We start from the raw sequence: 26,986 nt of genomic DNA, 5'->3' as shown, positions 1-26,986 counted from the left end.
CTCCATTTTCACCCGCGCACGCAGAGCCGCAGTTTGGCTTCATATAACCAAGTGCGTAAAGGTCCTTCCGCTAGACGAATTAGTTCCTTCTGATTTTGAATATTCAATTACTGCATGTCTGAACAGATACAAGTCATGAATTACACTAAAAACAACCAATATCAGACTCAGGAACAGGCTTGGGGAAATCATTTTTAATACATCTGCGTAAAACCGTAATATACAAAAAATGGTGGATTAATACTGGACTATGGCACAGTGTCACAGCTGCGTAGCTGTGGGAGTTATTGAAAAAGACAGGCTGTGGAAAAATATACATTGCATGGTTTTATTAGGTATTCTCCCAAGGAGAACCCACAAAGATACGTAAAAATGCCTGGAATGATGGATAAAGGGTCGGAGTATCTAGGAAAGGGACGCTCAAACGGAACAAAAAGCCCTTCAAATGCATCGAATGGACATTTTTCTGATGAGAGCGGCAGTGACGACGAGCACGGTATAGCCTCGAACACCCGTTTTGCATGTCACACTGTATGTATTATTTTGAACGCGAAAAACAGAAATAAATGTGTCTATTAATGTGTTATACACATTTTTCCTTATTGCAGATGTCGGAATGCGTGTGGGATCCGATTATCAAGCCAATATACCAGAATTTGATCCTGGTAAGGTTATGCTTGATCTACCTGACTGTATTCTGGTGGTAGCCTCGGTATAGGTTATGACAGTACATTTACATTAACCTTTTACTTTACAACCCATAGTCAGTAGGCTTTTATTCGACAATTGAGCCAGATGTGTAGAGAATTATGGCCCATTGAAAGATGTTGTCGATGTTTGGTTTATAGAAGCGTTTTGAAACACATTTCTATTCCCGAGGCTGTACTTGCCCACCGTAGGCTACTATTGGTTTCCTTCAACTGAATTGGCTTTTTGTTGCTTTCTAAACAATATTTTAACAACAATAAAGCAGTCTCTTTAGTCCTGCATGTATTGCTTTAATTAGGCTGTTAAATGACATGAAATAACACTATATGAAAATGTGTTTTTTCTAATTATGTAGTATATATATATATTTTTTATATATTTTTTTGTAGGTTCTACCAAGTACAGTGATAAAGATAGTGGGGGTATGTTGGTGTGGTCTCCATACCACACCATTGTCGACCCAAAATGTAAGTCAGTTTGCTTTTCACAAGCATCTTATTTCTAAAGGCAACCAACAGTTGATTTTACAAAAATATTTAACTATTTCTTATGTAGTTTAATTAAACTATGATTTTTCTCCACAGTGGATGAATATATTGCCATTGCAAAAGAGAAGCATGGATATAATGTTGAGCAGGTATGTCTGCTTTTTAGGATTATTAGGCAAGTACATAGGGCCACATTTACTAAGCTTTTTCACCAATGCAGAGAATCCACCTTATTTTTCAAAATCATATGAAAAGCTTTAAACAGAATTTCCATCGTTTTAACCCTATTGAAGCATATTCCCAATTTTAACATTCTTATTACATTTTCCAATGCCCCCCGGACAGGCCTAAAATTTACCCCGGTGTGAAAGCTCAGTAAATTTGACCCACAATGTATTAATAAACTACCACAACATACTTAAAATAACATATTCAAATGTTATTTAGGGGAATACCTACTCTACCTATTCTAGTTCTGTTGCTCAAGCATTACTGGCTCAGTGAAGCCCCATAGACCTGCCTGGTGTCCATTCTCAGTGGACTCCACTCGTTGTTGTCCCCCACAGGCATTGGGCATGCTGTTCTGGCACAAGCACAACATTGAGAAGTCCCTGGCAGACCTGCCCAACTTTACCCCCTTCCCCGACGAGTGGACCGTGGAGGATAAGGTGCTGTTCGAACAAGCCTTCAGCTTCCACGGAAAAAGCTTCCACAGGATTCAACAAATGGTAACATACATTAATAATAATAATAATAATAATAATGCCATTTAGCAGACGCTTTTATCCAAAGCGACTTACAGTCATGCGTGCATACATTTTTGTGTATGGGTGGTCCCGGGGATCGAACCCACTACCTTGGCGTTACAAGCGCCGTGCTCTACCAGCTGAGCTACAGAGGACCACATAATATACAGTATCTTTTACTTTAATGTGTGTCTGTGTACTGTTCATACAAACATACACTACCGGTCAAAAGTTTTAGAACACCTACTCATTCAAGGGTTTTTCTTTATTTTTACTATTTTCTACATTGTAGAATAATAGTGAAGACATCAAAACTATGAAATAACACATATGGAATCATGTAGTAACCAGAAAAGTGATAAACAAATCAAAATATATTTTATATTTGAGATTCTTCAAATAGCCACCCTTCGCCTTGATGACAGCTTTGCACAGCCTTGGCATTCTCTCAACCAGCTTCATGGGGTAGTCACCTTGAATGCATTTCAATTAACAGGTTTGCCTTCTTAAAAGTTAATTTGTGGAATTTCTTTCCTTCTTAATGTGTTTGAGCCAATCAGTTGTGTTGTGACAAGGTGGGGGGGATATACAGAAGATAGCCCTATTTGGTAAAAGACCAAGTCCATATTATGGCAAGAACAGCTCAAATAAGCAAAGAGAAACAACAGCCCATTATTACTTGAAGACATGAAGGTCAGTCAATACGGAACATTTCAAGAACTTTGAAAGTTTCTTCAAGTGCAGTCGCAAAAACCATCAAGCGCTATGATGAAACTGGCTCTCATGAGGACTGCCACAGGAATGGAAGACCCAGAGTTATCTCTGCTGCAATGGATAAGTTCATTAGAGTTACCAGCCTCAGAAATTGCAGCCCAAATAAATGCTTCACAGAGTTCAAGTAAAAGACACATCTCAACATAAACTGTTCAGAGGAGACTGTGTGAATCAGGCCTTCATGGTCGAATTGCTGCAAAGAAACCACTACTAAAGGACACCAATAAGAAGAAGAGACTTGCTTGGGCCAAGAAACACGAGCAATGGACATTAGACCGGTGGAAATTTGTGCTTTGGTCTTGAGTCCAAATTTGAGATTTTTGGTTCCAACTGCCGTGTCTTTGTGAGACGCGGTGTGGGTGAACGGATGATCTCTGCATGTGTATTTCCCACTATAAAGCATGGAGGAGGTGGTGTTATGGTGTGGGGGTGCTTTGCTTGCAACACTGTCTGTGATTTATTTAGAATTCAAGGCACATTTAACCAGCATGGCTACAACAGCATTCTGCAGCGATATGCCATCCCATCTGGTTTGGGCTTAGTGGGACTATCATTTGTTTTTCAACAGGTCAATGACCCAACACACCTACAGGCTGTGTAAGGGCTATTTTACCAAGAAGGAGAGTGATGAAGTGCTGCATCAGATGACCTGGCCTCCACAATCCCCCGACCTCAACCAAATTGAGATGGTTTGGGATGAGTCGGACGGCAGCATGTGGGAACTCCTTCAAGACTGTTGGAAAAGCATTCCAGGTGAAGCTGGTTGAGAGAATGCAAAGAGTGTACAAAGCCGTCATCAAGGCAAAGGGTGGCTATTTGAAGAATCTCAAATATAAAATATATTTTGATTTGTTTAACACTTTTTTGGTTACTACATGATTCCATATGTGTTATTTCATAGTTTTGATGTCTTCACTATTATTCTACAATGTAGAAAATAGTAAAAATAAAGAAAAACCCTTGAATGAGTAGGTGTTCTAAAACTTTTGCCCAGTAGTGTACACAAGCAGTCTGGATGAATATTGCAGTTGACTTTAAGGTAATTTACACTTGAGCCAACATCCGCATTCACCTTGAATGCAATCTCTGCGAACGTTGGGGTTATTGCCTTTAAAAGGCACATTGTCGACAGTGCAGTGCACTTGTCGACAACGCTCCTTTGATTGAATCCCAGCTTTAATGTAAGTATAAACTGTCATTTGGTACCATTTTCTCATCTGTTGTAGTTACCAGACAAATCCATATCCAGTCTTGTGAAGTATTACTACTCCTGGAAGAAGACCCGGTCCAGAACCAGCCTGATGGACCGCCAGGCCAGAAAGCTAGCAAACCGAAACGCCCAAGATGAAAGGTAAGAGTTGTAGCTCAGCTTTTATTACTGTCTGTGAATTCCAAGTGGTCGGAGTCCAATAATGATTGGCTTTTCTTGACATTAGTGATGAAGAAATGGAGGAGGCCAACCCCATCGAAGCAAACGATAGCGATTATGACCCCACCAAGGAGACGAAAAAAGAGGTACGTTATCTAAACTTTAGAATTTAAACTGATGGAATGTCAGTTGGGATAGATCAAAAAGTAATAGCGGATACACTTTTAATCAGTGACCAGCATTCACTTACAATGAGCAGTAGAGTTATGATGTGGGGGGAAGGTTAATGTTAGAACATACAGTAGACAAAACACACTACCCAGGATACACCTCCACACTCCATCCCCAGGTGGCAGCAGCCTTATCCAGGTGTTGAGCCTGCTTGATAAGCAAATCAGGTGCTGCCAATTAGGGTGATCATCAGTCAGTGTCCCAGCTTGCAAGCTGTGAGGCTGCTGGTAGGTTTGTTGGCCATGAGGCCTTTCGTTTGGTTTTGAATCTTTAGTTTAGTCATGCCTGTTTGTGGTTTCCTTTTTGTATACATTTACTTTCGTCACCATCTGAACAAATAATAATCCACTTGGATGACCAAGAGGTCAAGAGAGACAGAGCTGGCCCTGGACCAAGGTAAGATTGCCGTGTCCTTGGGCACATCCAACACGGTCCTCAAATGCTGATTTCTCACAAATGCACACATTCAGGTTACAGACCATGTAACTAGGCCTAGGACCACTAGACAAAGCGAGTGCAACAATATCCGTAGGCTAGTTATTGGGTTAGTAACAAAGGTCACACTTAAAAGGTACAGTAAACGATGCATTAAGTAAACCGCAACATAGGGCCGATTTCTGCAACAACTAAGAGCGTTTGAAGCACGAGGCTAAACTTGTACACAGTTTTTGTTCCATAGCTATCACGTTGTAGCAGTGGGAAGCGCACCCATGCACTGGAGTCCTGCATCGGGTTGGATACCAACGGTTGACCCGCAAAAGAATCAGCTGGCGGGTGGAATGAAAACATTATTTCAACCCGTGGGTCGGATCGCGGTTCTGAACGATTATATCGCAGGTCAGACGTTTTAAATCAAGATTTATTTTACAAACCCAGGAGATTGTTGAATTGTTGCGAATTCCATTATGTGAGCAGTGAGGCATACATAGCCTAGGCTAGAGTGGAGCAGGGAACTGTCCATTATTTGTGTGGTGCTGAAACGTTCCTAATTTGTCCACGTGCAGAGCTTACGTTTCCTTCTGCAACGCGGCAATACGTTGGCAAGTTTATTTTCCCTGACTCCTAGCTCACGCAAAAATGGCTAACGTAACAGGAGAAATAGAAAGAAAGGTTATGATGGTGGATTGCACCATCGTGGAAACAGGTGCTCCGTGAGTGAAATCCCCGGTTTGGAAGGATTTTGTAGTCATTGGGGACAAGGAGGACAACAACCCAGTATATGGATACACAGCCTGCAAAAGTGCAAGCAGGTATTCGTTTACGATAATTCAGTTAATTATCAATGAATTATTACATGAATTCAAGCTTTTGTTAATTTAGACCATACGCAGGCTATATAAAGTCTAAACCTACTAAATAAATGTATGCTTTTTGCATCCTATAGCTTATTCGATTCTGGGAGTTGTTTATTTAAGTTTCAATTAAACTATTTGATAATCTTAACAATAAGGAATGTAAAAGTATTGTTTTGTTATGTTGTGTCGTATCTGATGAGTGGTGGCAATTATTGCTGTCAACACAGAGTCCGTTATGCTGCATCGTGTGAGAGGCTTTTATTAAAATCACGAGTTTACAGCATAGGTACAGACCCGCGATGTCCGGAGAACGGCTCCCCAGATTGCTATGGCCGTTCCGACGTCTTCCTCGCCTAACCCCCTTATTTATAAACAATGAAACTCCCTCCTCTGGCCAATCACCAGTCTCCCCTTTATATAGCCTTCCAAGAGTTGAATAGCTCCCTCTACTGTCCAATCCCCGTATCTTACAACCCACTTCTTGTCTGTCATATGTGACGTCACGCTAAAACCTTCCCTCTTGATACCAAAAATCAACATTCTTTCAGTTCCATTTAAAAACATTTAACACCATCATATTGTCAATACACTACATTCCCCCCTTTCGAGACAACCTAAACGTCTCGAAACCAAACAGACAGGATTATAACAAGTAACAATTTATCTTATTGAGTATCTTTAACATTAAACCAAAAACATTCTTCTCTAGAGTGTAAATACTTTTCTATGCAATAACTGTTTATGAAGTGTGAATACATTACTATGACATATGAAGTGTGAATACATTACTATCTTTATGAAGTGTGAATACATTACTATGAAATATGAAGAAATCTCTATGGAGTGTAAGAGCGAAAAACTGTCTGGCAGCCATCCATCCATATCAATCAAGACAGTAAAATTCTCTCACGGTCCCTCTGCCCCAGGCAACCACCGTCGGTACTCCAGATAACCTCATAACTCATGTAAATGCATTTGAAACTATGATGCAATTAAATACACATGTAAGCCCCTGCAAACAAAATCCTATCCATAAACATCCATTGTACGGCTGGTCAACCCATAGGATCGTACAATGAAACTCTCCCTTCCTAGCCTCTCTGTCCCTAAACATTCACGAAATAAACAAAAACATCTAAGATCCTCCCATGTATCCAATTACATCAAACATAATTCTACAAAAATTAATCCCTGAGGCTATCACACAATTATGTATTACACATGTCTATATTTCATTGCCGACACTGGAATGTAGTCCCCTCTTCCAATGGACTTGTTGATGATGGAATCAGCCACACCCTCCTTGTTTCATCTCCTCCAGTCATATTGTCCCTTCATATTGTCTTTGTCTGAATATTCCAATCTCCACATGTTCTCCCAAATGCCTCTGGAATGAAAAGAACAGAAACGACCAAACAGTATCTTTTGCAAAACAACCACTTTCAAATTAAACCTCAATTTCACCTAAGAATTTAAAAAATGATATATAAATGATGTATGAATCACATAAACCTATTCCCCCCTTTGATTCATAAATCGTATAAAAATCACCCCAATATTGAACATTTTTTTGAAAAATAATCAACTCATAAAAAATGATATTTATCCATCAGTAGTCCATCCATCTTCCTCCAGATCCGGAACAGTCAACACCGGCATCTGAGTGTTGTCTCCAGGAATCACTCTCCAACCTATCTCAATATCATAACTTTCTCAAAGGTCAGTAACAAATTACAAACATCACACAGTGTTATCAAAGCTGAAACTAAAATCTGACCCATCACTGCCCCTACTGGCCTAATTGATCTTGCAACCAAATCCTCCAAATGCATCCCTTATTTCCTTCAATGCCTCTATAACCCCAATATTATCTGAACTATCTGGACTCAAAGTATAACTAATATTTATCAATATGATCTTCCCAAATGTTACACCATACCATGAATAAAGTCTGCCCTTCTCCCTTAGACTTATCCTTCAATGATAGGCTTGAAGCCTATGACATGTCGCCATGTCACCCTTTCAACCCTAGATTTAGCTGTGTCCAGTGCTATCCCTCTTATAATGATAAAACCTCATATGGAAGCTTCAACGTTGACATGTAACCAAATCCTGTCCATCCATAATGTAAGAATAAATATACTTTACCATCACAAACCCCCTCTAAATATCTCTAAAATTCCCCATAGTCATAGGCAAAAGCTAATCTTTTAACCATCAACGTCCTGCTCTTCTTACTACCTGCTACCTAAAAAGTAACATATTTCTCATTACTACCCTTAAGGTCATGCTTATCCAAAGTTATCATATAACATCCCAATCTGATCTTCCCATAAACACACCCCCTACCTCACATGTTTCATTAGAACAAAAACAACCTTTAGCCCTCAATGTTTCACCTGAATACTTCAGGATTCTGTGATTACCTGATTTTCCTTTCCCATTTAACAATTCCCATAGGGTAATTCATTTAACCCAATTCCACCTAACCCTAGGCTTAAACCACTGTTCTGACAACTAAATTATTTTATCTGTCAATGACTGTTGCCAATACCACAGTTATGACAAAGCATAAGACTGAACCATACCTGATAGAGGCCGCGCGACCGTCTAACACGTCTGGTGCTGGAATTCTCAACAGACATGGACCTTCAAGATTCCTCACTGATCTTACAGAATGAGTTAATATATCTCCAATTTCCACAACAGAAGAACGAGCGGTACTGATCAGATACCTCTCCCTGTCTGTCATTAAAATCAAAGACCTCATCCTGTATCTCCATGATGAATCTATATTCTCTCTACTACTCTCTGTTCTCCTATTTTAACCCTATTCGTACTATCATTGACAGCACTCTCCATCCGTAACATAACCCATGAGTCTAACATTCCCCATTTAATTTCAGAAAAGTTGTTGTCGATGTCATACTCCCTCTTTTGCTATTGCCATCGTATCACTAATCCCTTCCAAAGTTACCATTAAAGTAGTTGATTTAGCTGCTGTATCAACCCTAATTACTTCTAGTGCAAAGGTTCCCATTATCCTCGGTGTATTATCTACTGTTGGAGTGACTACTGTCCATTCAGTTCTACTCCTCCTGAACTCCCTCAATGACTGTGGAGGCTACAACAGACCTCAACTCTTCCATTATAAGCGTTACTTTATGAATTACATAGCCCTTTAACCAATAATTCTGAACCGGAACAAATTCTAATGCTAGCACTAAATAAGTACACATATTCTCACTAGTGTCACTTTTTCCCCAAATCTCAGTCCTATCTCTAAATCCCTGACTTTCAAACCTTTGATTATAAAAAAAACACCTATAATTACCTTGCTCTCCCTACTCTACAGTGTCATTCACCATTGTTCTCTCTCTCTCTCTTACTACTAACTTTACATTTTAGCTTACTGTCTCAGAGTTCCTTCAACCCTAATCTACTCCTAACTTATTTTAATCTAATCTTTTCTCTCATAACATTTAAAACCTTTTCCCCTGATTTTCACAAAATCCCTTACCACCATATTTGTAGAATATGTGATTGGGAAAGTTCCCCACCTGCTTCTGACTCATTACACACAGACTTGGCAAAACGTCTAAACACCTTTTAGCCTAGCCTGAAATCTCTTAGTTTAAGAATGTAACCCAGAATAAACAGTCACCCCTTTTAACTTTGTAGATGTTTAACCTCTTTAGGCTGAACCCAGATAAGTTTTCCCCTATTCACTATCCCTTCTAATGGTCGGTTGTTTCAACTGTTAGCTATTTTCTCTTCTTCTCTAATCGATGCTCTCAGCAATGCACCCCCCTTCATCTCTTCTAGAACAGGTGATCTTCACTTGCTCCTTCATCTTCCTCTGTTGTTTTCTCCTGTTCTTGGGATTCTCTCAGCAGTTTTCTTGGTCCTGTTCCTTCTCGTCGTTGACATATCAGTATTCTTCAACCTTAGTTCTAAGTTCTGTCCTCGAAATATCATCTTCCATCATCTTCTTACTTTTCTTCTGTGCCAGTCCTTGTAGGACAAACTCCTCTTGAAAATAAAGCACCTTTAATCTCCAAATCTTCATCGCTTTCTTCATCTTCAACTTCCATCAGAGATCAAATCTCGCGTATCCTTCTTCGTTTCTCTCTTGCCAACTTCCTTCTGATCACAGAGTCATATCCACCCATGAATGACCTCTTCATCATCACTCATCTTCATCATCCTCGTCTTCTTTAAGTTCCATCCTCCTTACCTCCCTCTTCTCTTCCAGACATCACATTTCCTTCCTTCTGGAGTTTTGATTCATCTTCATCGTCGTTTCTGCTTGTATTCGTCTTCATCTCTGATGCCATAATCACCCTGCTGGATGATCACTGAAAGCTGAGGATAAACACCCCTGAGCTGTACTTTTTCTTCTCGTAAGGTGGGTGTCTTTTTGCTGAATCCATATGTGAGAAAGGTGTACTAACTTCTGCCATTAGTCTCTCCTAACACTACCTTAGTTAAATAATTACTATTTTAGTCAATTTTCCCCTATATCAACCCTTTTAAATTCCTTTATTGTGAACTATGTTATTCTAGACTGTATAGCCTAAGGCTTCCCCCCCTCTAATTATTAATATAACCCTAAACAACTCCAAATAAATCCTGAATAATTAAACCCAATTTTTATTCCTATATCCTATGTCACCAACTTATCCATTAGTGGTGGCTATATTACCACAACCCATCAACTGCAAGTAAATGAAGTTAGTCAACTTCAAATCAATCCCCCAAAAACAAAGCCTCCCCCCTTAAATTATTACAATTCCCATAACCCCTTGTTCTATCAGATAAGTTATCTTAAATTTACAGAACAATCCTCAATCCATCCTTGATTCCCAACACATCTGTAATCAAACCCCAGTGATACACAGAACTTCCAAAATGCAATTTTTAATGAAATAGTATTTGCCAAGCCTATGTAAAATTGTCATAACATCACATATCTTGTTAGGATGATTTTGTGTACTAGCCTGATCTGATCCTCTCGTCTGCCTCGTCACACCTTGTCACGTGACGCACACGTCAGCCCCTTCTCTCTCTCTCTCCTCTCGTTCCCTGTTCCTCTCATATTTCAAAAAAACATAGAAACAGACAAGATTTCAACAGTTACTGCAATCACTGAGTATTTCCAACCATTCAATATTCGTTCGTTCTACATTATTCACTCTAAGACTAAACTCAGAACTAAATAGATCGTTCAAAAACATTATTTGATTTTAATCCGTTATTTAATTATTTAATTCAATTTATTATAATCCGCTACCATATATCTAATTTATAAATTCAATAGGTTACAAAACAAGTTTCATCTTTAACCAATCGCAGTTTAAACTAGAATCATCGTGTTAAAATTTCTCCTCTGTCTATTTTCCCTTGCAGGGTAACGCCAAATGGGACCTATGACCTGTACCCCACCATTTTGTTTTGTAGGCTTAGCCCCACCTCATGTCGTAGTTTTTAGCCCCGTAAAATCAACACGTGTCCTAATCTCGTGTCATAAACTCCCCCTTTCTGTAGGGTAGTGTCGCAAAATTAAACGCATGCGCACAACCATTCAAAAATCCCTTCTCACCGTGGAAGGAAGATTTTCTATTCTCTCTCCCCAAACAGACAGAATAACACTCCAGCTAAAAATCCCGTTTCCCCCTTATAGTCAAACAACATTTAACAGCGCTCACAAAACATATAACCTGACTTAAACACAGAGACAAATTTAAGAGACTTTAATCCATCGCAATGGAATCTCTAAGGATACGTTAGCATGTAGCACACAACACAATTAGCCTTTAGCCTCTAGCCACGATGTACCATGTAGCATGAAACACACTCCCATTTAGCCTTGACATTAGCATTAGCCTCTAGCTAACTGCAGCCTATTACACAGAAACATACCCTGCACTGCCCTATCAATTTTAACATATTTATCCTACCGTTTTTGCTACCGGGACTAATGACCATTACACCGAGAAATCAGACCCAATCAAACACCCCGTCGGATGAGAGTCAAATCATAATTACAATCAGATAAACCCCATGAATCCGAGCTCTCTTTAAGAAAAAAGAAACCCACCGTCCACCCATTCTATCGTGTAAACGGATTTGTCGGCCCGACATCTAAAATGGCCCCCACTGGAGGTCTTAAAGCGGTACAGTGCCCTAAAGAATGCGCATATCTGAATTTACCAACCATTGTCACCCGTTACCAATGAACTATACACTTTCAATACTTAAATCCTACCGTTTAATGCTCTACATTCCAATTGACTGCCGTTTTTGATGGAATAAATTTTAGCAGACTCTAGTCGACCACAATAACACCACCGAGGCCAGGTCATATGGAACATCTCTTCAGTGTACACAAGTCATATCCAATCTAACCAACTCCGAAGCGGTAAGAACACTCACCCTTTTTTCGGCCATGCTTCAGAGAGTTAGCCTGGCGGTTGACTGAAACACAGAAGAGACGCAAACCCAGCCCCACGTTGGGCGCCATTATGTCGTATCTGATGAGTGGTGGCAATTATTGCTGTCAACACAGAGTCCGTTATGCTGCATCGTGTGAGAGGCTTTTATTAAAATCACGAGTTTACAGCATAGGTACAGACCCGCGATGTCCGGAGAACGGCTCCCCAGATTGCTATGGCCGTTCCGACGTCTTCCTCGCCTAACCCCCTTATTTATAAACAATGAAACTCCCTCCTCTGGCCAATCACCAGTCTCCCCTTTATATAGCCTTCCAAGAGTTGAATAGCTCCCTCTACTGTCCAATCCCCGTATCTTACAACCCACTTCCTGTCTGTCATATGTGACGTCACGCTAAAACCTTCCCTCTTGATACCAAAAATCAACATTCTTTCAGTTCCATTTAAAAACATTTAACACCATCATATTGTCAATACACTACAGTCGCTTATAGGCTTTCATTAGGTAAGAAGGCTAACTAGAAGGCTTTTTTCAAAGCGATTTGAATTGTCAATGTGTGCCGCATCGCATTATGAAAATAAGATAAGCCTATCATTCTTAATTCATGGCATGGTTTCCTTTTATCCAAATGTTGAATAGACATGCAGACAAATTCTTTCATGCAGGGAAGGGAAATAGCCTAATACTCTGGTCATAATTTTTTTTAAATAAATTGTTATTTGGCGGGTCACAGATCGGCTCTTGGAACAATTCTATGCTGGTGGGTCGGGTTGCAGAGAAAATCTGTCTTGATATCGGGTGGTGCTCTGAATTGATGTGGCCGGCGAGTTCGGCTCCAAAAAATGGAGCCATGCAGGACTCTACCATGCACATGTGAAGATACTCTGTGGGACTGTGAGAGCAAAGTCTTGCATTGTGCTCATCTGAATATCAGTGGTGCTGCTCGTGGCAACGTCATATCGCTGAGTCTCACTTTAATATGACACTTCTTATAACGTGCAAAAGCTTCAGAACATACGCACAGCCAGGTACTTTTTTGCAGGTGCTGGAGTTATAGGTGAACTCATGAACAATTAAAAGGAAAACGTCACACTGCTGTTCATGCTCCAAGGTGATTTTTCATGGATGCCTGATGAAGGGTTGAAACGTATCAATAAAATCACTTGGGAGCATGAACAGCAGTGTGCAGCGTTACCGTTTTATTATACCTCTCAAAACATTGTTATGACCAACTCGTCAACTTTGGATGAATTTGACAAAAACTTTGTATTTTTCTCCTTCTGCTTATTTTCTGGTACCTCCAGCTGTCATTAGTCCAACAAAGTGATGTCCTAACAATGACACAATAGATGTTACGAACAGTTATGACAGCTAATAGAAAGTTTACCCGTGCCTCTCCAGGGCCACACGGAGCCCCAGCCCCTGAGCTCCTCCAAGATTGGGCTCGGCCGACGGGAGCACCTGACGCTCATGCACCGGCACCACTCGCAGCGTTCCAAGTGTCGGCCGCCCAAGGGCATGTACCTGACCCAGGAGGATGTGGTGGCAGTGTCATGCAGCTCCAGTGCTGCCAACACTGTCCTTCGGCAGCTGGACATGGAGCTGGTGGCCCTCAAAAGACAGGTGAGCAGGGCAACCTGGGTCCTCAAGGTGCTTGAGTTGAGGCTTTTTCACAGTACATTTTAGTCATTTAGCAGACGCTCTCATCCAGAGCGACTTATAGGAGCAATTAAGGTTAAGTGCCTTGCTCAAGGCACATATTTTCACCTAGTCTGCACAGGGATTTGAACCAGCGAACTTTCGGTAACTGGCCAAACACTCTTATCCGCTAGGCTACCTTCGCCTTAGTGCTTGAGAATCTTTGCTTGTATCCTGAAAGTAAAAGATAAATACACTATATATAATTTACATACATACATACATACATACATACATACATACATACATACATACATACATACAAGTGCATTCGGAAAGTATTCAGACCCTTTGACTTTTTCCACATTTTGTTACGTGACAGCCTTATCCTAAAATTGATTAAATAGTTTTTCCCCTCATCAATCTACACACAATACCCCATAATGACAAAGCAAAAACAGATTTTTAGAGATTTTTGCAAATGTATAAAAATAATTAAATGAAATATCACAATTACATAAGTATTCAGACCCTTTACTCAGTACTTTGTTGAAGCACCTTTGGCAGTGATTACAGTCTCGAGTCTTCTTAGGTATGACGCTACAAGCTTGGCACACCAGTATCCAGAGATGTTCGATCGGGTTCAAGTCCGGGATCTGGCTGGGCCACTAAAGGACATTCAGAGACTTGTCCCGAAGCAGGTTTTCATCAAGGATCTCTCTGTACTTTGCTCCGTTCATCTTTCCCTCGATCCTGACTAGTCTCCCAGTCCCTGCCACTGAAAAACATCCCTACAGCATGATGCTGCCACCACCATGCTTCACTGCAGGGACGGTGCCAGGTTTCCTCCAGACGTGAAGCTTGGCATTCAGGCCAAAGAGTTCAATCTTGGTTTCATCAGACCAGAGGATCTTGTTTTTCATGGTCAAAATCCTTTAGGTGCCTTTTGGCAAACTCCAAGCGGGCTGTCATGTGCCTTTTACTGAGGAGTGGCTTCCGTCTGGCCACTCTACCATAAAGGCCTGATTGGTGGAGTGCTGCAGAGATGGTTGTCATTCTGGAAGTTTCTCCCATCTCCAGAGGAACTCTGGAGCTCTGTCAGAGTGACCATCGGGTTCTTGGTCACCTCCCTGACCAAGGCCCTTCTCCTCCGATTGCTCAGTTTGGCCGGGCGGCCAGCTCTAGGAAGAGTCTTAGCGGTTCCAAACTACTTCCATTTAAGAATGATGGAGGCCACTGTGTTCTTGGGGACCTTCAATGCTGCAGATATTTTTTGGTACCCTTCCCCAGATCTGTGCCTCAACACAATCCTGTCTCGGAGCTCTACAGACAATTCCTTCGACCTCATGGCTTTTGCTCTGACATTGACATGCACTGTCAACTGAGGGACCTTTTATAGACTGGTGTGTGCCTTTCCAAATCATGTCAAATCAATTGGATTTACCACAGGTGGACTCCAATCAAGTTGTAGAAACATCTCAAGGATGATCAATGGAAACAGGATTCACCTGAGCACAATTTTGAGTCTCATAGCAAAGGGTATGAATACTTATATAAATAAGGTATTCCCGTTTCTTTTTTATACATTTGCAAAAATGTCTAAACCTGTTTTCGCTTTGTCATTATTGGGTATTGTGTGTAGATTGATGAGGATTTTTTTATTTAATCCATTTTAGAATAAGGCTGGAAAGTAACAAAATGTGGAAAAAGGGGTCTGAATACTTACCGAATGCACTGTGTATGTATGTATGTATGTATGTATGTATGTATGTATATGTATGTATGTATGTATGTATGTATATATATATGTGTGTGTATGTATATATATATATATATATATATATATATATATATATATATATATATATATATATATATATATATATATATATATATATATACACATACATACATACATACATACATACATACATACACAGTGCTTTCGGTAAGTATTCAGACCCCTTCACTTTTTCCACATTTTGTTACTTTCCAGCCTTATTCTAAAATGGATTAAATGTATATATATATATACAGTGAGGGAAAAAAGTATTTGATCCCGTACTGATTTTAAACGTTTGCCCACTAAGCAAAAAAATGATCAGTCTATAATTTTAATGGTAGGTTTATTTGAACAGTGAGAGACAGAATAACAACAAAAAAATCCAGAAAAACGCATGTCAAAAATGTTATAAATTGATTTGCATTTTAATGAGGGAAATAAGTATTTGACCCCTCTGCAAAACATGACTTAGTACTTGGTGGTAAAACCCTTGTTGGCAATCACAGAGGTCAGACGTTTCTTGTAGTTGGCCACCAGGTTTGCACACATCTCAGGAGGGATTTTGTCACACTCCTCTTTGCAGATCTTCTCCAAGTCATTAAGGTTTCGAGGCTGACGTTTGGCAACTCGAACTTTCAGCTCCCTCCACAGATTTTCTATGGGATGAAGGTCTGGAGACTGGCTAGGCCACTCCAGGACCTTAATGTGCTTCTTCTTGAGCCACTCCTTTGTTGCCTTGGCCGTGTGTTTTGGGTCATTGTCATGCTTGAATTCCCATCCACAACCCATTTTCAATGCCCTGGCTGAGGGAAGGAGGTTCTCACCCAAGATTTGACGGTACATGGCCCCGTCCATCATCCCTTTGATGCGGTGAAGTTGTCCTGTCCCCTTAGCAGAAAAACACCCCAAAAGCATAATTTTCCACCTCCATGTTTGACGGTGGGGATGGTGTTCTTGGGGTCATAGGCATCATTCCTCCTCCTCCAAACACGGCGAGTTGAGTTGATGCCAAAGAGCTCCATTTTGGTCTCATCTGACCACAACACTTTCACCCAGTTGTCCTCTGAATCTTTCAGATGTTCATTGGCAAACTTCAGACGGGCATGGATATGTCCTTTCTTGAGCAGGGGGACCTTGCAGGCTCTGCAGGATTTCAGTACTTCACGGCGTAGTGTGTTACCAATTGTTTTCTTGGTGATTATGGTCCCAGCTGCCTTGAGATCATTGACAAGATCCTCCCGTGTAGTTCTGGGCTGATTCCTCACCGTTCTCATGATCATTGCATGGAGCCCCAGGCCAAGGGAGATTGACAGTTGTGCTGATTAAAGAAGCAATAAAACTGGCCTTCTTGAGACTAGTTGAGTATCTGGAGCAACAGAAATTGTGGGTTCGATTAAAGGCTCAAAATGGCAAGAAACAAATAACTTTCTTCTGAAACTCGTCAGTCTATTCTTGTTCTGAGAAATTAAGGCTATTCCATGCGAGAAATTGCCAAGAAACTGAAGATCTCGTACAACGCTGTGTACTACTCCCTTCACAGAACAGCGCAAACTGGCTCTAACCAGAATAGAAAGAGGAGTGGAAGGCTCCTGTGTACAACTGAGTAAGAGGACAAATTCATTTGTGTCTAGTTTGAGAAACAGGCGCCTCACAGGTCCTCAACTGGCAGCGTCATTAAATAGTACCCGCAAAACACCAGTCTCAACGTCAACAGTGAAGAGGCGACGCCGGGATGCTGACGTTCTAGGCGGAGTTGCAAAGAAAAAGCCATATCTCAGACTGGCCAATAAAAATAAAAGATTTAGATGGGCAAAAGAACACAGACACTGGACAGAGGAAGATTGGAAAAAGTGTTATGGACAGACGATTCAAAGTTTGAGGTGTTCGGATCACAAAGACAAACATTTGTGAGACGTAGACCAAATGAAAAGATGCTGGAGGAGTGGTTGATGCCATCTGTCAAGCATGGTGTAGGCAATGTGATGGTCTGGGGGTGCTTTGGTGGTGGTAAAGTGGGAGATTTGTACAGGGTAAAAGGGATCTTGAAGAAGGAAGGCTATCACTCCATTTTGTAACACCATGCCATACCCTGTGGACGGCGCTTGATTGGAGCCAATTTCCTCCTACAACAGGACAATGACCCAAAGCACAGCTCCAAACTATGTAAGAACTATTTGGGGAAGAAGCAGTCAGCTGGTATTCTGTCTATAATGGAGTGCCCAGCACAGTCACCGGATCTCAACCCTATTGAGCTGTTGTGGGAGCAGCTTGACCGTATGGTACGTAAGAAGTGCCCATCAAGCCAACCCAACTTGTGGGAGGTGCTTCAGGAAGCATGGGGTGAAATCTCTTCAGATTACCTCAACAAATTGACAACAAGAATGCCAAAGGTCTGCAAGGCTGTAATTGCTGCAAATGGAGGATTCTTTGACGAAAGCAAAGTTTGAAGGACACAATTATTATTTCAATTAAAAATCATTATATCTAACCTTGTCAATGACTACATTTCCTATGCATTTTGCTATATTTCCTATTCAAACTCATTTCATGTATATTTTCATGGAAAACAAGGACATTTCTAAGTGACCCCAAACGTTTGAACGGTAGTGTATATACACACAAAAGTATGTGGACACCCCTTCAAATTAGTGGACTCAGCTATTTCAGCCACACCTATTGCTGACCGCTGCAGAAAATCGAGCACACAGCCATGCAATCGCCATAGACAAACATTGGCTGTAGAATGGCCTTACCGTAGAGCTCAGTGACTTTCAACATGGCACCGTCATAGGATACCACCTTTCCAACAAGTCAGTTCGTCTAATTTCTGCCCTGCTAGAGCTGCCCCGGTCAACTGTAAGTGCTGTTATTGTGAAGTGGAAACGTCTAGGAGCAACAACGGTTCAGCCGCGAAATGGTAGGCCACACAAGCTCAAAGAATGGTACCACCGAGTGCTGAAGCACATAGCGTGTAAAAATCGTCTGTCCTCGGTTGCAACATCACTACTGTTTTCCAAACTGCCTCTGGAAGCAACGTCAGCACAATAACTATTCGTCGTGACCTTCAAGAAATGTGTTTCCATGGCCGAGCAGCCACACACAAGCCTAAGATCACCATGCGCAATGCCAAGCGTCGGCTGGAGTGGTGTAAAGATTGGTCTCTGGAGCAGTGGAAACGCGTTCTCTGGAGTGATTAATCACGCATCACCATCTGGCAGTCCGATGGACGAATCTGGGTTTGGCGGATGCCAGGAGAACGCTACCTGCCCTAATGCATAGTGCCAACTGTAATGGTCTGGGGTTGTTTTTCATGGTTCGGGCTAGGCCCCTTAGTTCCAGTGAAGGGAAATCTTAACAATACAATGACATTCTAGATGATTCTGTGCTTCTAACTTTGTGGCAACAGTTTGGGGAAGGCCCTTTCCTGTTTCAGCATGACAATGCCCCCTTGCACAAAGCGAGGTCCATACATAAATGCTTTGTTGAGATCGGTGTGGAAGAACTTGACTGGCCTGCACTGAGCCCATCGAACATCTTTAGGATGAATTGGAACGCCGACTGCAAGCCAGGCCTAATCGCCCAACATCAGTGCCCGACCTCACTAATGCTCTCGTGGCTGAATAGAAGCCAGTCCCCGCAGCAATGTTCCAACATCTAGTTGAAAGCCTTCCCAGAAGAGTGGAGGCTGTTATAGCAGCAAAGGCGGGACCAACTCCATATTAATGCCCATTATTTTGGAATGAGATGTTTGACGAGAAGGTGTCCACATACTTTTGGTAATGTAGTGTATCAGCACTACTTAGTGCATTGTGTTGTTCTAAGCATATGTACGGTGCCTTCAAAAAGTATTCACACCCCTTGACTTTTTCCATATTTTGTGTTTTCAAGGTGGGATTAAAATGGATTTGTCATTATGTCAATGATTTACACAAAGTACTCATGTCAAGGTGAAAGAATAATTTTGTACAAATGTTAGTGTTTTATTCTTCATAAATTCTATCTTGAATACATGTATTCAACCCCCTGAGTCAATACATGTTCGAATCGCCTTTGGCAGCAATTAAAGCTGTGAGTCTTTCTGGATTAGTCCAAGACCTTTGCACACCTGGATTGTACAATATTTGCACATTCTTTTTAAAATTCCTCAAGCTCTGTCAAGTTGGTAGTTGAACATTGCTAGAGAGGCATTTTCAAGTCTTGCCATAGATTTTCAAGCCGATTTAAGTCAAAACTGTAACTATACCACTCAGAAACATTCAATATCGTCTTGGTAAGCAACTCCAGTGTATATTTGGCTTTGTGTATTAGGTTATTGTCCTGCTGAAAGGTGAATTTGTCTCCCAGTGTCTGTTGGAAAGCCGACTGAACCAGGTTTTCATCTAGGATATTGCTTGTACTTAGCTCTATTCTGTTTCTTTATATCCTAAAAAAAGAATCCTTGCCGATGACAGGCACCACCATGCTTGAAAATATGAAGTGTGGTACTCAGTGGATGTGTTGTGTTGGATTTTCCCCAAGCATAGCGCTTTGTATTCAGAACAAAGCAGTTTTACTTTAGTGCCTTATTGCAAACTGGATGCATGTTTTGGAATATTTTTTCTGTACTTCCTTCTTACTCTGACATTTAGGTTAGTTTTGTGGAGTAACTACAAGGTTGTTGATCCATCCTCAATTTTCTCCTATCACAGCCCTTCAACTCTGTCACTGTTTTAAAGTCACCATTGGCCTCATGGTGAAATCCCTGAGCGGTTTTCTTCCTCTCTGGCAACTGAGTTAGGAAGGACGCATTTATCTTTGTAGTGACTGGATGTATTGATACACCATCCAAAGTGTAATTAATTACTTCACCATGCTCAAAGGGATATTCAAGGTCAGCTTTTATTTATTTTTATTTTGTATGTACCAATAGGTGCCCTTCTTTGCGAAGCATTGGAAAACCTCCCTGGTCTTTGTGGTTGAATCTGTGTTTGAAATTCACTGCTCGACTGAGGGACTTTACAGATTATTGTATATGTGTTGGGTACAGAGATGAGGTAGTCATTAAAAAAACATGTTAAACACTTATTGCACACAGTGAGTCCATGCAACTTATTATGCCACTTAATTTTATTTCTGAACTTATTTAGGCTTGCCATAAAAGGGGTTGAATACTTAGACTCAAGACACATCAGCTTTTCATTTTTTATTAATTTGTAAACATTTCTAAAAACATAATTACACTGACATTATGGGGTATTGTGCGTAGGCCAATGACAAAAAATCTCAATTTAGTCCATTTTAAATTCAGGCTGTAACACAACAAAATGTGGAAAAAGTAAAGGGATGTGAGTACTTTCTGAAGGCACTAGGAATTTATCCCACAGGTTCAAAATGCAAAGCAACTGAACAGTGGTCTGAAACACAGGATGGAAGCGGGCATTGATGACTTCAGGCTGCCGGAGGTATGTGCCAAATGTTTAGATTTCAGTGAGAAAGGGACCTAGCAATGTGACATAAGTGGTCATAACATACACATCACTAACATGCTACCCAGACCGCACACGCTCGTGTGTCCGCCATCGCGCGCAAGTTGATTTTGCCACCCCACACCAGACGCGATCAGGACACGCAGGTTGAAATATCAAAACAAACTCTGAACCAATTATATTAATTTCAGGACAGGTCGAAAAGCATTAAGCATTTATGGCAATTTAGCTAGCTGGTTTGCTGTTGCTAGCTCAATCGCCCTGGGATATAAACATTGGGTTGTTATTTTACTTGAAATGCACAAGGTCCTCTACTCCAACAATTAATCCACAGATAAAACGGTAAAAGTTTGTTTTCTAGTAATCTCTCCTCCTTCAGGCTTCTTCTTCTTTGGACTTTATATGGCGGTTGGCAACCAACTTTATGGTGCATTACCACAACCAACTGGACTGGAGCGTAGACATCAGTTCATCTTTCAATCACCCACGTGGGTAGATGCTCCTAAAAACCAATGAGGAGATGGGATTGGCAGGACTTGCAGTGCGTTGAGCGTCACAAATAGAACCAAGTTCTATTTTAGCGCCTGGCCACGCAGACGCTCACGAGCAATGTGGGTGCAATAATTTAATAACATGTATGTGTACATTTATTTTGCAACGCAAACGCACGCGATGCGGTCAGCATGTAAGACCTTACAAATGAAGTTCTACCAAGAGATGAAGTCATTAGTTATGGACGTTTCTTTATTATGGTTGCTTATATGAAGTGAGTGACCTGTTGTCTTGACATTTATTGCCACTTAGCTTCTACACTGAACAAAAATATAAACGCAACATGTAAAGTGTTGGTCCCATGTTTCATGAGTTGAAATAAAAGGTCCCAGAAATGTTTCATACGCACAAAAAGCATATTTCTCTCAAATGTTGTGCACAAGTTTATTTTTATCCCTGTTAGTGAGCATTTCTCCTTTGCCAAGATAATCCATCCACCTGACAGCTGTGGTATATCAAGAAGCTTATTAAACAGCATGATCATTACACAGGTGGGGACAATAAAAGGCCACTCTAAAATGTGCAGTTGTAACACAGAACAATGCCACAGATGTCTGAAGTTGAGGGAGTGTGCAATTGGCATGCTGACTGCAAGAATGTCAACCAGAGCTGTTGCCAGGTAATTTAATGTTCATTTCTCTATCATAAGCAGCCTCCAACGTGGTTTAGAGAATTTGGCAGTAAATCTAACCGGCCTCAACCGCAGACATTGTGTAACCACGCCAGGCCAGGATCTCCACATCCGGCTTCTTCACCTGCGGGAATGTCAGACCAGTCACCCGGACAGCTGATGAAACTTGTCGTCCTCACCAGGGTCTTGACCTGACTGCAGTTCGGCGTCGTAACTGACTTCAGTGGGGAAATGCTCACGTTCGATGGCCGCCGGCACACTGGAGAAGTGTGCTCTTCACGGATGAATCCCAGTTTCAACTGTACCGGGCAGATGGCAGACAGCATTTATGGATGTCATGTGGGCGAGCGGTTTGCTGATGTCAACGTTGTGAACAGTTCCCCATGGTGGCGGTGGGGTTATTGTATGGGCAGGCATAAGCTACGGACAACTGCATTTTATCTATGGCAATTTGAATGCACAGTGATACTGTGAAGAGATCCTGAGGCCCATTGTCTTGCTATTCATCCGCCACTATCACTTCATGTTTCAGCATGATAATACACGGCCCCATGTCACAAAGATCTTTACACAATTCCTGGAAGCTGAAAATGTCCCAGTTCTTCCATAACCTGCATACTCACTAGACGTCACCCATTGAGCATGTTTGGGATGCTCTGGATCGACGTGTACGACAGCGTGTTCCAGTTCCCGCCAATATCCAGCAACTTCGCACATCCATTGAAGAGGAGTGGGACAACATTCCACAGGCCACATTCAATAGCCTGATCAACTATATGCGGAGATGTCGCGTTGCATGAGGCAATTGGTGGTCACACCAGATACTAACTGGTTTTCTGATCCAAGCCCATACCTTTTTTTTAAGGTATCTGTGACCAACAGATACATATCTGTATTCCCAGTCATGTGAAATCCATAGATTAGGCCCTAATTTATTTATTTCAATTGACTGATTTCCTTATGAACTGTAACTCAGTAAACTCTTTGAAATTGTTGCATGTTGCACTATTTTTTTGTTCAGTGTATAATATCAGGTATTTTTCGTCTGTTCTAGTGCAACCAAAAAGTGAATGCCCGCTGGACAACAGATGAACAGCTTCTGGCAGTTCAAGGTAAACCTACGTTCTTTGTGCGTTTGTAGTTGGTTCAAGTTCTTGTCCATGGCCCGGCAGTCTGTTTACCTCGTGCAATTTCAGAATATTTGTTGTTTCACCAGGTGTCCGGAAGTACGGGAAAGACTTCCAGGCCATTGCCGACGTTATCGGTAATAAGACGGTAGGGCAGGTAAAGAACTTCTTTGTGAACTACCGCCGCCGGTTTAACCTGGAGGAGGTGCTGCAGGAGTGGGAGGCGGAGCAGGGAACTGGTGCCCCCAACGGTGACACTGCCACCTCTGGCGAGGAGGGGAAGAACAGCTCCAACACCCCTTCTGGGAAGAGTACGGATGAAGAAGAGGAGGAGGTGGTGGAGCGTTCCTTTATTCCCCTCAAGCAAAACAAATTAAACCTTCCCAGAAACCCCTTCTGTGATTTCGCTATAGTTAGTTATGGGAGTTGGCCTCCCACAAGCCCCCTCTGCATGCAGGTTTTTGCTCCAACAAATCTCTAACACTGCAGTTTCATTTACATTCCTTCATAAAGGTGTCTTAACATCATTATAAGCAGGGCATAAGATGTCATAAGCATTTATGATTATGTGCCAAAGTTCCTAACAATGTTAGTTGCATGTGGACATTCTAACCCTGGGGGGGGGGGGGGATATGCAAAAACTCAATTTCCAATTCACATGTGTATAATACACACTTGTAATTTATTATTCTACAAATTTCCCATTGACTTGATAACTTGTAGAAATATCTGAATGTGGTTGATGTCAACTAATGGTATTTTACTCCTTGCATGACGTGTAGCTTTAAGTATTATTTAACAGATATCATAAGCAGTGGTAGATGACCTTGCTATACAGTATTGAAAATAATGTAATACTAATATTTCAAACAAATACACTACATGACCAAAAGTATGGACAACTGCTGGTCGAACATCTCATTCCAAAATCATGGGCATGGATATGGAGTTGGTCTCCCCTTTGCTGCTATAACAGCCTCCACTTTTCTGGGAAGTCTTTCCATTAGATGTTGGAACATTGCTGCGAGGACTTGCTTCTATTCAGCCACGAGCATTAGTGAGGCCGGGCACTGATGTTGGGCGATTAGGCCTGTCTTGCTGTCGGCGTTCAAATTCATCCCAAAGGTGTTCGATAGGGTTGAGGTCAGGGCTCTGTGCAGGCTAGTCAAGTTCTTCCACACCGATCTCGACAAACCATTTCTGTATAGACCTCACTTTGTGCACAGGGGCATTGTCATGCTGAAATAGGAAAGGGCCTTCCCCAAACTGTTGCCACAAAGTTGGAAGCACAGAATCATCTAGAATGTCATTGTATGTTGTAGTGTTAAGATTTCCCTTCACTGGAACTAAGGGGCCTAGTCCGAACCATGAAAAACAGCCAGAGACCATTATTCCTCCTCCATGGCTGAGTGCTGGATTTTATACACCTGTCAGCAATGGGTATGGCTGAAATAGCCAAATCCACCTATTTGAAGGGGTGTCCACATAGTTTTGTATATATAGTGTATATGCCTTCATGGCTACCTTGTCAATTAGCTAAGTAGGAAACAAAATACAACAGGTGCCAGGCTTATTTTCATAACCTGATATCCGTTATGACTGCTAATGACATTTGTTAAATTGATCTTAAATCTGGTATTCCAACATGTCATTCAATGTCAAGACCAGTCAAGTGGCTATCCTTCCTCCTGGAGAGCTACTTTACTGGGTATGCAGGCTTTTGCTCCATTTCTTTTGTAACAACTGATTCAGCTGTGAATCTAGGATTGTCCTAGGTAAGGGTTGCAGTGAAAGCCTGCAAGAGGGTAGCTCTCCGGGAAGAGGGTTGGGCAACCGTATATATATGCTGTAATGTATTGCCCATCGGTTTTGGTCCGAAATCCCAACTCACGCCTCTCTCTTCCAGGGCCAGGTGACCCCCTCGTCAGGCCCTTCTCCCGCTGCCACTTCCTCTGCAACCTCCCAGACCCTGGTGACGTCGTCGGCAACTTCGCTCAACCAGCCGCCCCCGCTCCTACGGCCCTCTCTGCCGGCCACCCCGGCCCTCCACAGGCAGCCACCCCCTCTCCAGCAGCAGGCCCGCTTCCTCCAGCCCCGGCCCACGCTCAACCAGCCCCCCCCACTCATCCGTCCCTCCAACCCCCCACCCCCGCGCCTCAATCCCCGGCCGCTTGCCCTGACCTCAGCCCCCACCTCCACAGGGTGCCCAGGCTCCAGCCAGCCACCCCCCACCCTGGTGGGCATCCCATCGGAGACGCCGTCCTCCTCCGCGCTGCACTGAGTGTGTGCGATGGTGAAGGAAAAAAACGGAAAAGTCAGTGGCTTAGTCACAGATTTTTCACTTTCTTTTTTTAAAAAAACAACTTGGTTGTTTGTTTGCTTGTATTTTTCTTGACAATGACCGTTGTGTTCCTGAAGGTCGTCAATCGTTGGTTGTTATGAGGAGATGATGTATATTAATGAGAAACGTAAAACCGTTGAAGTTTTTAAAGTTTATGTATATTAGGTTAGGTCTTTGTTTTTTTATTTATTTGAAATCATGTTTTAGTTTTTTTACTCATCTTTGTAATAGACTGGCTTAGATGTTATGTATTGGTGATGTTAAAGATTTACTAGAAGCATTGGTCCTGTTTGAAAGTGTTCTTGGCTTCTGGTTAATGTATATTTTACAAACTGGCAAAATGTGCAAGTGGTATATAAACAAAAGGTATATTGAAGACACTATGATGGACAATACACCACTACTAGTGAAAAGGTGGCGTTGCCATATTTCAGTTGGATTGTTATGTGTTTGATTTGCTGTAACGCATATTTGTTCTTTGAGCGAATATAGACGTTTATCTTTTATATATGCATTATTTATTTTTCTACTCGGTGCTATGGACTCTAGACTGATTTTTGCCTATGTCCAGTATAATAATAACCATTGTGTAAGTGCTCTTACGCTTCTAGGACAACTGTATTAACGTGATTGAATTTATCTAAACTGGAAGAAACTGATTGAAAAAAATGAACTGGTTAATATAATTAACTTGTTTTAATGTAATAGTAATCTACGAGGATGTCACTGTCAGTGAATCGATTGTTGTAATCAGTGAGCCACATTTTCAGGAATTAGATTGTTTCAATGATTTTCATTGAAGGACAAAATGTTTGACTTCTGTACAGTTGTGTAATAATTTGTTTGCTTAATTCATACCTAAAACCATGCTTATGGATTTGGTTTTAACGGTCACCCATCAGTAATTCCCAGTGTAAGGTGTGGCATAGTCCTTAACATATCCATTCAAATATTTGTAACATTTAGTTTTATGTTTTTTACTAAGTTTTGGAATTAATTAGTGCCACTTCATGTTCAGGGGTTGCAAGATTCCGTAAAATGTCCTTAAGTGAAAACGTTCTCCAGAAATCCTGGTTGGCTGATTCCTGGAACTTTAGGAAAGTTTCTCAACTTTTGCCTAATCACTGCTAAGGAATGGAGGAAGAAATAGGCTAATTCTGTACTTTACATGGTGACAAGATTTCAACCAAGCTTGTTACATGACATTAAACATGTTGAAATGCAAACTTAAATTACCTTTAAACCACTAATATACACTGAATCATTCATCCTTTCCTGTGGAAATAATGTGGCCAGAACTTAGTGGTTTGCGAAAGTATTCATCCCACTTGGCATTTTTCCTATTTTGTTGCCTTACAACCTGAAATTAAAATTGATTTTTTGGG

The 26,986-nt window shown here is 41.4% G+C and overlaps 1 protein-coding gene across 2 annotated transcripts; it reads left to right on the top strand.

The window, feature by feature from the left end:
* The first annotated feature begins 271 nt into the window (after positions 1–271).
* LOC311131333 (REST corepressor 3-like) lies at positions 272–26,986 on the top strand. Of its 2 annotated transcripts, none has more exons than XM_084164259.1 (12): positions 272–496; positions 609–665; positions 1,098–1,175; positions 1,293–1,345; positions 1,763–1,924; positions 3,943–4,067; positions 4,153–4,231; positions 13,466–13,687; positions 20,849–20,926; positions 23,188–23,245; positions 23,350–23,594; positions 25,167–26,986. In XM_084164259.1, the coding sequence occupies exons 1-12, from the start codon at positions 373–375 to the stop codon at positions 25,539–25,541; spliced, it is 1,656 nt and encodes a 551-aa protein (XP_084020385.1). In that variant the 5' UTR covers positions 272–372; the 3' UTR covers positions 25,542–26,986. The 2 variants fall into 2 exon arrangements, with proteins under 2 accessions (XP_084020385.1, XP_084020386.1); XM_084164260.1 differs by having other exon boundaries at positions 292–496; positions 23,350–23,685.

Source organism: Coregonus lavaretus, assembly GCF_964263955.1.
Source record: "Coregonus lavaretus genome assembly, chromosome: 6".
NCBI lineage: Eukaryota > Metazoa > Chordata > Actinopteri > Salmoniformes > Salmonidae > Coregonus > Coregonus lavaretus.
Note: the sequence above shows the minus strand (reverse complement) of the source record. Positions and strands in the feature narration are given on the sequence as shown.

Bases quoted from the DNA above. Each gene is read 5' to 3' on its own strand.
- LOC311131333 (XM_084164260.1), top strand. From the start codon at position 373: ATGCCTGGAATGATGGATAAAGGGTCGGAGTATCTAGGAAAGGGACGC. The intron at 20,927-23,187 runs GTATGTGCCAAA...CGTCTGTTCTAG, and splicing joins ATGACTTCAGGCTGCCGGAG to TGCAACCAAAAAGTGAATGC. The intron at 23,246-23,349 runs GTAAACCTACGT...TTGTTTCACCAG, and splicing joins ACAGCTTCTGGCAGTTCAAG to GTGTCCGGAAGTACGGGAAA.